This window comes from Xenopus laevis, chromosome 5L, assembly GCF_017654675.1.
Source record: "Xenopus laevis strain J_2021 chromosome 5L, Xenopus_laevis_v10.1, whole genome shotgun sequence".
In the NCBI taxonomy this organism is placed as follows: domain Eukaryota; kingdom Metazoa; phylum Chordata; class Amphibia; order Anura; family Pipidae; genus Xenopus; species Xenopus laevis.
The window spans coordinates 168,705,193-168,716,248 of record NC_054379.1 but is presented as its reverse complement, the minus strand read 5'-3'; the positions used below and the strand labels follow the sequence as shown (position 1 = coordinate 168,716,248).

General features: G+C 39.3%; 1 protein-coding gene across 1 annotated transcript; it reads left to right on the top strand.

The window, feature by feature from the left end:
• Positions 1 to 1,729: 1,729 nt before the first annotated feature.
• LOC121393575 (taste receptor type 2 member 39-like) lies at positions 1,730 to 2,683 on the top strand. Its single transcript, XM_041562397.1, has one exon. The coding sequence runs from the start codon at positions 1,730 to 1,732 to the stop codon at positions 2,681 to 2,683; it is 954 nt and encodes a 317-aa protein (XP_041418331.1).
• The last annotated feature ends 8,373 nt before the right edge of the window (positions 2,684 to 11,056 follow it).

Sequence of the window (11,056 nt, the reverse complement as noted above, 5' to 3'; positions counted from 1 at the left end):
GCTATTCTAAAAACTTTTGCAATGAAAGAGACTGTTCTGATGTTCTTCTGCTTAGGAAAGATGTGAGAATGGTTTTTAATTATTTTCCTAAGCAGAAGAACATAAAATCAGTCTCTTTCTTTCTCCTGACATCTTCCTTGACTAATTGGTGGTCAGACTGGTGGGAAACTGACCAGCAGGTGGCGCTGTTGTAACAAAATTCATTCATATTAACAGTACGTGTAGGGAGGCCCAAAATGCGACTCTATAAGACTGAATCTTCTCCTCATGGACAGATAAGTTGTGGCTTACAGTTGGTACCATTGTTACAGGAGCAGGTCCTCTTGCTCTACTTATAAACTGGTCTACAATACGTCCAAACTTCTCCAGGCCATTTAGGACTCAAAAATCTCCATTGGGAACCTAGTAGTAGGTTATACTGTAATTGGTTCAAGTTGGCTCTATGCCTAGTGGCCTAATGCAATGAAGTTTCTCAGGTTGCCCTGGCACATGTCGAACACCAGGAGCAAAATTTGTACAATTTATGATATTACACCAAACATGGTTTCCCAATCCTACATCCTGCCTACTTCAGTGTGTTATTTGCTGAACAGGTGTACCCTCGCATGGGCGGGTACCAGGATTTTGTCACTGGATCCTAACGGTTGTCTTTCCTAATTGTAGGGATTGATCACTTTCTTTTTGGATCCTGTCCCCTACTACACACAACTAAGCTCAACTCCTCACTCTAAGAGCATACTTCTGAACCACAAGTATTTCCAGAAAGATTTTTTCTCTGTAGTTTTAAATGACCTTCCCCTTTAAGTTGGCTAAAATCTTTTCTCTGTAACATCTTTCTACAGCAACATCTCACTGGACATCTCTCTAAAGAACCAACACTCTTGGAATCTTTTCAATCTCTGTCTTTTCTCTTGTAAAGTTTGGAGAACACAGAGGGCTTTGTGCCTTCAGAGGGTGACCAAGCACAAGATATCTCATAGGCTGAGACAATGATAAAACATATGATAACACATGTATACAAGACAGTCCTCACTTTCTGGTCCAGCCTAGAGCCATGTGAAATATTTTGGGGATTGGAATAGCTGGGACGCAGCCCTCTGGAGCCTTCACTCAAAGTGGTCTGATGTGCAAGGAAGGCTCTCTTGAGCAGTGGCACCTGTAGCCATTGCAAACAGAGATAGACAACCCAAAGTAAAAACAATCTCTATCAAGAGTGTGTGACAGTAACAAAGATTGTCTTTATGAAATATTCATTCTCCTATTGCTCACATCCCAAATCTAGGATTTCAACCTTTGTGCTTAGCTTTCAAATAACTGTGTCTATCAAATTAATGCACTAAAAGGAGCACCATGTCCCATAGAAAGTTCCTTCAATTCCTACCTTTTGTGTCCCAGTAGAAAAAACACCACCTTGTACACAATATATTCAAATCAATTGCATTTGCATGGATATCAAATCGTTGTATATATTATTTCCTAGACAAATTGCCCTCTCTACAAACACATTTTCAAGCCATGAACACTGCTTGTGTAGCAGATGGTCTGATTATTCCTCTTGTTTTTATTTCATTTGCATCAGTCAAAAAACGTTCCCAGTCCAACTACTGACAACCTGGCACACGCCATTATCACTATATATCCCATGCTTTGAGCAGTAAATAGTGGGAATCCTGTTGAAAGGTGGAGTTGCTGCCAGAAGACATCAAGGAACCTGGATTAAGCTTTCCTGATGTCCTATTTGATTGATGATGTGCTTCCAACTGTGTTTTCAGTAGCTGCTGTTCTTCTGGGGCTGGCAGTTAATGGATTTATCCCACTTGTAAACATCAAAGACTGGTTAACAGCAAGAAAGATGAAGCTATCCGATCGGATCTTAACAGTCCTGTGTTCCACCAGATTTTTCTTGCAATTTACTTTTTTTCTGGAACTTACAGGCATTTCTTTTGGCCTGATTCCATTGTCGGCCTATGCTGCCTACTGTATCACTTATGTGGTAGAGCTCTTACTGGACCTTTTCAGTCACTGGCTAAGTATGTGGCTTTGCTGCTTGTACTATGTGAAGATCACAATCTCAAAACATCCTCTGATCCTTCAGCTGAAATCAAAGATCCCCCTTATCACCAAATATGCCATCCTCCTGTTTGCCTTCATTTCCTTTGTTACAGGACTCATATATTATATGAGTGGAGATGAAATATCTTGTCTACATGGTCTTGGCAACACTTCGACAGAAAACAGAACTTTTGAAAACCTTCAGCAACTGTTGATGACCTCGTATGTCTTTGGCCAGGCTTTTCCATTTATGATAGAGATGTTGTCATCAATGTATCTGCTCTCCCTCTTGCATTCACACGTGAAACACACCAGAATCAATATTCCAAATTTTAAGGCACCCAGCATGGATGCCCACTGGTCTCTAATTCGATACATTCTTTTACTGTATTTTTTGTCTATGTGTAATTTAATTGGTAACCTGCTCCTCTGGAAAATAACATTGAATAATACTGGCCGTTCGGTTGGTTACTTTATCATTTTTTCTTATCCTACCTTCCACTCCATAACGCTTATCCTTTGTAATCCCAAGCTGAAAAGGGAAATGGTCAAAATGTTCTTCTGGCCAAGAAATGCAGTTTGCGGCTTCCAAGGAGACGGAGAATTCAGAACAGAGACTGTTACACAGTGAATAGTGTGCAGGATTTTGTAATATCTTTTATGATACTCATTGTAACTATTTTCCAATTTAGTTTGATATCACTGTAATAAAATCATTAAATAAATTAGATTCATTTTAATATTAAATGTTATACAGAATAATAGAGGGCACTTATTGAATAAGTTACATTTTACTGATAATCTTACATGTTGTTTTATAAATGAGTTTGCCATTGCCATTCTTAGATACACATTTATAGGATCCGTTGTCCAGAAACCCATTATCCAGACAGCTCCATGGGAGATGAAAAGCCGTCTCCCACGGACTCCATTATAAGCAAATAATTCTAATTTCTTAAACTGATTTCCTTTTTCTCTGTAATAATAAATCTCAATTAAGATACCATTCATCCACATTGGAAGCAAAACAATCCTTTTGGGTTTATCAAATATTTTAATTATTTTTAAGTAGACTTAAGGTATGGAGATCCAAATTTAAGAAAAATAACAGGTCCCATACCTGTATATAAATTTGTAGGTGAGACATATTATCTTTAAACAGAAATGGGCTGGTTGCTGGAGGTGTGAAGGAGATGGTGTCCATACTCTTGTAGAACATAATGTTTGGTGCTGAGACTCTAAATATTATTTTATTAGCACTCCAGACAATTAGCCTGTATTTTATTATAGCAAAAAGTCTGTCTGCATGGTTGGTCATATGTGTTCCTTTTTAGAATACAAACACACCAATGATTCGTTTGTATAATAAAACAATTCTTATCCTTGTTTTAATGCAGAGGTCTGACCTAGATCAGATTAATTCAGTAAGATTTATATATAGAAGGAGAAAAAAAGTACCCCGCTTAATCACTCCAATAACAGTAGTCACAAGATGGGCCAACTTGTGGCCTTATTCAATTACCTTAAAGCTCAAGTATAAATATAAAGCGCAGTGCTATATTTATATTAAATTCATTAAAAAACAACTAGATCTAGAGTTGATCAGTGATAATTTAAATAAATATATATTGACCATTAAGTGATTCAATTTTAAGGTAAAAAAATTGATACTTATACGCCGACTTCAGCAGTTTATAACTGCTTTCTGTGTTTACAGATCTTTTAGTTTGTCTAAAATCAATTTTAATCACTTAAATTATCGGCCAACTATTGGAGGGGTGGTGGGAACTGCTCAGTTCATATCTATATCTCTCCTACTACATATCTAATTTCCCAGGAGGCCGTGGATTTGTGGTTTTTAGGATACAATAGCCTTCAACAGCAATAGGGCTTAGTTAAATTTGAGACCACCAGTCCCGGTTGCTCTGCCTTCTCAATCTTTGTGGTGTCCCAGGGAAAAACAATAGGCAGCAGATTTGGGACAACTCCACCTCCTCTTCTTTTCCAATTTCTCACTTGTTTCATGAACTGAACATTTATTATTTATCCTATTAATTGTGGTCACTCTAATTAATTTAACTTATTACCTTCTAAATAATATATTTTTTGCACTATTAAGCACTTTATAAATTATTTATTTAATTCTCAAGCAACGTTGCTGCTGAAGTCGGCGTATAAGTATCAATTTTTTGACCTTAAAATTGAATCACTTAATGGTCAATATTGCACTGCACTTTATTTAAATTATCACTGATCAACTCTAGATCTAGTTGTTTTTTAATGAATTTAATATAAATATAGCGCTGCACTTTATATTTATACTTGAGCTTTAAGGTAATTGAATAAGGCCACAAGTTGGCCCATCTTGTGACTACTGTTTTTGGAGTGATTAAGCGGGGTACTTTTTTTTCTCCTTCTATCTATATAAATCTTCCTTTTTAGAATAGTCCATATGTAGAGGAACAAAAGCCGAGCTAACAAAGTCAAGTCTCCTTGAAAATACTGGTCTCTGAGGAGGGTTACCCAATAAATAAGTCCAAGCAACTGTATTTCTTATTGGAACTGTTGGGGAAAATCCAAAGACCAGAGATCACTTGAGGTGCAAAGGGTTAACCAAGTTTATTATTTATATAATAAACATACACGAGCTACGTGGGTCCTGTACTGAAGTGAGACAGAACTGAGAACAAAGGATTGACCAGACATTATATACCCTCTGATAAACAAATATTCATGAGAAGGGGAGTAAAAGGGAGTTTTAGGGAGTAACGAGGGATAGACGTCAGAGTGGGATAATTGGTATTAGGTTGTTATGAGAAAAGTAAGGGAGTAACTGCACATGTGCTTCAAGGATGATTCTCGTAGGCACAGAATACAAAAACAATACAGATATTGATAAGAACCAACTTGGCAGATGTTACACATAACCTTGGAACCGTTTCTACAAGAGCCTCATTGGCACTTTGAAACTGTTCCCTCCATTGAGGGGGGTCAAGATAACTTTTCCTCCACAATTCCCCCGTCAGTATTTCTGACAACAATAATACAAAACAAACAAGGAATTATAGCATACCTTATAAATGCTACGAATACAACCTATATGAGGATACGTGGGGTATATACTGTGATGATTAAATGAAGTCATTTTTTACCTTTAGTGTTCCTATAATAGAAAAGAACAGGCTTAGAAGAACTAGACGTTGAAGTAGAGCAGACAATAAGGAGGTACAGCAAGAACAACAGCAACAAATGATGTTAGGAAGACAATAGATGATTAGGAGAATGACACCAACACAGACAAGGACATAGGATGGTATGGAAAATCTTTGCGAACCAAGCTCTGATACCTTGGAACCATGTGGATGGGTCCAACCAAGAGAAGATGGATTGTTCCGTGTGATTGGTTAGAAAGGAGTTGTTCATCTGCTGAACCTTTACTAGGTGCTTGTCAATAACGTCTTCTACGTCATATGAATTATCAATGTAATTAGAACAGGCTGTCTTTACCTCTGTACATAATCCTCCTTGACTAGCTGTAAAATAATCTAAAACTAAACGATGCTGCATAACGTCCTTCTTCAACTCTTGCATTTCCTGACTGTCTATCTTAGAAGAAGAGTCGTATTCATTAGTAATGTTATCAAGTAGCAACGACAAATCACACATGAGACATCTGTTAACCCAGGGGATGTCAAAGAGAGCTCTGGCATTGCGCTTAGCTAGCAAGTGTGCTGGAATCGGAGCTATCTTAATATCTTTAGCTTCCATATACCATGTGGGAGGAGGCAATCTAGCAATCATACATACCCCGCGGGAACCTTTTGGTAACCAAGAATAAGCACATTTACCACAAACAAAGTAATAAGGTGAAGGTAAAGTGTAAGGAAGATCGAGACCTATAAGGTAGGTTAGTCTTAGCAACATGTCGGTGCTTAACATACATGTAGTGAAAGGATAAGTGCAATTAACCTTGAAATATGAATAATTTCTTCAGTCAGTGCTGAACTTATCTAGCACTAGTGAGGCTGAGTCACAATTAAGGTCCCCTAGATGTAAGTGATTTGATGAAATGTTGAGACAAAGGCCATCAGAACATAAGTGTACCGACTTACCAATATCCTTGGACGACACAGTTTTATTAAAACACACTACTGTGGTGAGTCCTGAGATGGCCATAGGAATGGTGTTATACTGAAGAAGTGTGAAATTGCCTCGTGGCATGTTAACTATATCGTGAGGGGATAGAGGTTCTGCTATGTATGGCACACTGCGAGCTGTGAAAGGAAAGTGTGTACATATCCAACAATCAGTAATATTGAGTGCAGATGCTGCCATAACATGCATTTTAACAAGAGCATTATCATTAGGCTCAAACAGTTGTACATATGTCTCTTGTGACAACTTTAACATGAGCTGGTGATGAAGATGTTGGTGAGGCTGCTGTCGTGTTGACTTGTGACTTGTCTTCAACGACAGGCTTTATGAGTGATCAAATCAGCAATGAAGATAAGGATGTGCAGCGGGAAGAGCTCTCCCTTGATCTTATTACGGGAAACATTCCCAGCATAGGGAGCTGACGGCTCTATGTACAACCACTCAACTCTGTAGGGCTAGAACTTCTAATACATCACTGGGGTACTGTCTATTTATGTACTTACATACTTGTACTCTTGTCTCGTGATTCCATGTACCATTGGGAGGTCTGGCAAAGGACTCTCTGTAAGTTTACTCTACGTAGGCAAGTAGGACACTACACTTTGCCATATCTATCCACAATCACCTTTACTGGTGAACACGCAGAGGTAACTGAGCTCTATTCACATCCGGTATCACCCTCCTGATGAATGCGCAGGGGTGGCCAATCCCTGTTCACAAGTTTCCTCCCTTCTAGGGTGAGATGCTCCTAACAGAGACTTACTCTCCTACTGGCTTAACTCCTTTTAGTGACCTGAGATGCTCCTAACGGAGACTTACTCTCCTATTGGCTAACGCCTTAGTGCTTAGAGTTCACTGCCCTCTTCCCTCAAGCTCGCACACTAATATTGGGGTGCATTTGTATCGGGGGTACCACTGGTTTCTTACATGGTGGGTTAGTACAAGTCTTATAAGCAGCGAAAGCATGAAAGAGCTGGAACTATTTCACTTAACAATTAGTTCCCAGTCACACGCACATTCATACAGGACACATGGTTAAAACAAACATAGACTTTTCCTCCACAGAACCATGAAGGGTATTCCAGTAGCCCTAGAAAGAGAGTACATTGTGGTGTGAGCAGTAGAGATGTCGCGAACTGTTCGCCGGCGAACTTGTTCGCGCGAACATCGGGTGTTCGCGCTCGCCGGAAGTTCGCGAACGTCGCGCGACGTTCGCCATTTTGGGTTCGCCATTGTTGGCGCTTTTTTTTGCCCTCTCACCCCAGACCAGCAGGTACATGGCAGCCAATCAGGAAGCTCTCCCCTGGACCACTCCCCTTCCCTATAAAAACCGAAGCCCTGCAGCGTTTTTTCACTCTGCCTGTGTGTGCTGAAGAGATAGTGTAGGGAGAGAGCTGCTGCCTGTTAGTGATTTCAGGGACAGTTGAAAGTTTGCTGGCTAGTAATCGTTTTGATACTGCTCTGTTATTGGAGGGACAGAAGTCTGCAGGGGTTTGAGGGACATTTAAGCTTAGGTAGCTTTGCTGGCTAGTAATCTACCTTCTACTGCAGTGCTCTGTATGTAGCTGCAGTGGGCAGCTGTCCTGCTTCTGATCTCATCTGCTGACTGCTGCAATAACAGTAGTCCTTGTAAGGACTGCTTTTATTTATTTTTTTGTTGTTTTACTACTACTACTACTACTACTACTATAAGAGCCCAGTGCTATTAGTCTAGCAGTGTTGGGGAGTGGGACTGGTGTGCTAATCTGCTGCTCCTAGTAGTTCAGCAGCACCAACTTTAATTTTTTTTTTTTAATATTCATTTTTTTTTTATTTTACTTTTTTTTATTTTACTACCGCTGTAGTAGTGTATAAGTTGACCTTTTAGGCATTATTTGCCCTGTAGGCATTATTTGCACACTGTTTTCTTCAACCCGCCATCGAGCTGTGTGACCTTGTTCACATTCTGTCTAAATATCCATAATATTACCGTCTCCAGAAAAAACACCGGAGTCACTTTTTTCAAGCAGCCATAATATATTTTACGTGATTACGTAAAATATATTATGGCTGCTTGAAAAAAGTGACTCCGGTGTAGTAGTGTATACGTTGGCCTTGTAGGCATTATTTGCACACTGTTTTCTTCAACCCGCCATCGAGCTGTGTGACCTTGTTCACATTCTGTCTAAATATCCATAATATTACCGTCTCCAGAAAAAACACCGGAGTCACTTTTTTCAAGCAGCCATAATATATTTTACGTAATCCGTATCCACCGCTGTAGTAGTGTATACGTTGGCCTTGTAGGCATTATTTGCACACTGTTTTCTTCAACCCGCCATCGAGCTGTGTGACCTTGTTCACATTCTGTCTAAATATCCATAATATTACCGTCTCCAGAAAAAACACCAAACAATGCCTACAAGGTCAACGTATGGCAGTTGTTTAAAGAGAACAGTAGATTACTAGCCAGCAAAGCTACCTAAGCTAAAATGTCCCTCAAATCCCTGCAGACTTCTGTCCCTCCAATACAGAGCAGTATCAAGCAGATTACTAGCCAGCAAACTTACTATCATCTGTCCCTGAAATCACTAACAGCTCTCCCCCTACACTATCTCTTCCAAGCACACACAGGCAGATTTTTCAGATACATTTTTGCCCTTGATCCCCCTCTGGCATGCCACTGTCCAGGTCGTTGCACCCTTTAAACAACTTTAAAATCATTTTTCTGGCCAGAAATGTCTTTTCTAGATGTTAAAGTTCGCCTTCCCATTGAAGTCTATGGGGTTCGCGAACCGTTCGCGAACCGCTCGCGTTTTTGCGCAAGTTCGCGAATATGTTCGCGAACTTTTTTTCCGACGTTCGCTACATCCCTAGTGAGCAGTCTAAGACTCAGCCAAGGAATTAGTGGAGTGATAGACAGGTGATCAGCCTTTAATGTGGGACCTCATGCTAAAGACCCTGATTCAGTTCCCCGAGGTGACTCCTTGTGACCCTGAATAAATCACTTTTACCCATGTTGAATAAAAGGTGCAGCAACCAATGATATATTTGCTTTTAAAACATTGACCAGTAAATGCTGTCTGATGATTGGTCCTTATAGTACATAACCAAGGTAATCTCCGGATGTCCCAGCATATGCAGTGTGCCTATAGTGACTGAGCTTTTAGTCCCCTGGCAGAAAAGTACTATAATGATTAATATTTGTATGGCAATCAAAGTCTGGTAGATGTTTTGCCTCTGCTTTACATAGAATAAACTCTGCCGCCGCAGTGAATGTCAGTTACTAAACAAACTCACTAGATTTCTGCTTTGGTTCATTTGCATCAGTCATTTGTGTTGAGCACATGAGTTCAGACCATATACTATTAGAACATTCAATGCTTCAGCACAGACCACTGGGCAGATATACAGAGAAAGACAACGAGGATAATACAATATATTGGTCTATATTTGACTGCATTACAATCACGACAGGGACTGCATTTCTAACACTTATTAACATCATTGACTGGTCAAGAGAGAAGACTGAAGCTCTGTGAGAAGATCTCAATGATTTTGAGTTTTCTTACTATGGATTTATTTCTTGGGATTCTTGGGATTGAAGTGAAACTCGATTCTTGTCTACATCTGCCACATTCTGTATTTATGATGTTTTTGAGATTTCTCTGGATTATTTCAGTCACTGGGTGTTTTAGTTTTGCGTATTAGGTGATGATCCCAAAATCTACAAATCCCTTCATGCTTTGTTTTAAATTGAGGATCCCTACAATAACAAGATGTGTCCTCTGGAGGGCTTTCCATAGTTCCATAACTGATGTTCTCTATGAGTGGTCTTGTCTATGTAAGGCTGATGCCAATGGAACTGTCAATGAGATCTCTATGATATCTCAACTATTAGCAATTTTCCTTGGACAATTTTTACCTTTTATGAAATGATTTCATATTTTTCTTCACCCAGCATGGACACCAACTGGTGGCTTTTGGGAAGTCCCAAACATAAGCAAACTGCAGTGATTTAAACAACGTAGAAAGCACAGACAGTAAGGGGCACATTTACTTAGCTCCAGTGAAGGATTAGAAGGAAAAAAACTTTGAATTTCAAATGTGTTTTTTGGCTACTTCGACCATCGAATTGGCTACTTCGACCTTCTGTTGATTGACGGGTGGTCCCTCACTCCAAATGTATCAGGGTTCTATCAAATAGAGTCAGTGGCACGGTCCAAGCCACAATATATCCAAGGTAAAAGTAAAGTTCACTCTGGAGAACCACATTTAGATAAAATACACTGAATCGAATGTGGTTCTCCAGAGTGAACTTTACTTCTACTTCGACCTTCGACTACGACTTCGAATCGAACGTTTCGAACTAAAAATCATTCGACTATTCGATAGTCAAAGTACTGTCTCTTTAAAAAAAACTTTGACCTCCTACTTCACCACCTAAAACCTACCGAGCATCAATGTTAGCCTATGGGGAAGGTCCTCATAGACTTTCTAGCTAATTTGGGATCGAAGGAAAATCGCTCGATCGATGGATTTAATCGTTCGATCAAACGATTATTCCTTCGATCATTAGATCCTTTTCGATATTCGAGGGTCGAATATCGAGGGTTAATTAACCCTCGATATTCGACCATTAGTAAATGTGCCCCTAAATGTTATTATTATCTTTATTAAGTAACTTGTGATAATCACAAGTAAATGATCACAATGTAAATAATGAGTTGTAAGGTGTTAATACATACAATATATATATATATATATTATTTGCATGACCATCAACCTCTGCTTTGCATAATAGACACTCTCTTTTCTTTTCACCGTGAGTGATGGCTACTTTAGTAAAGTTATTTTTGCCTCTATTTGC

Coding starts and splice junctions, on each gene's coding strand:
- LOC121393575 (XM_041562397.1), top strand. CDS start 1,730: ATGTCCTATTTGATTGATGATGTGCTTCCAACTGTGTTTTCAGTAGCT.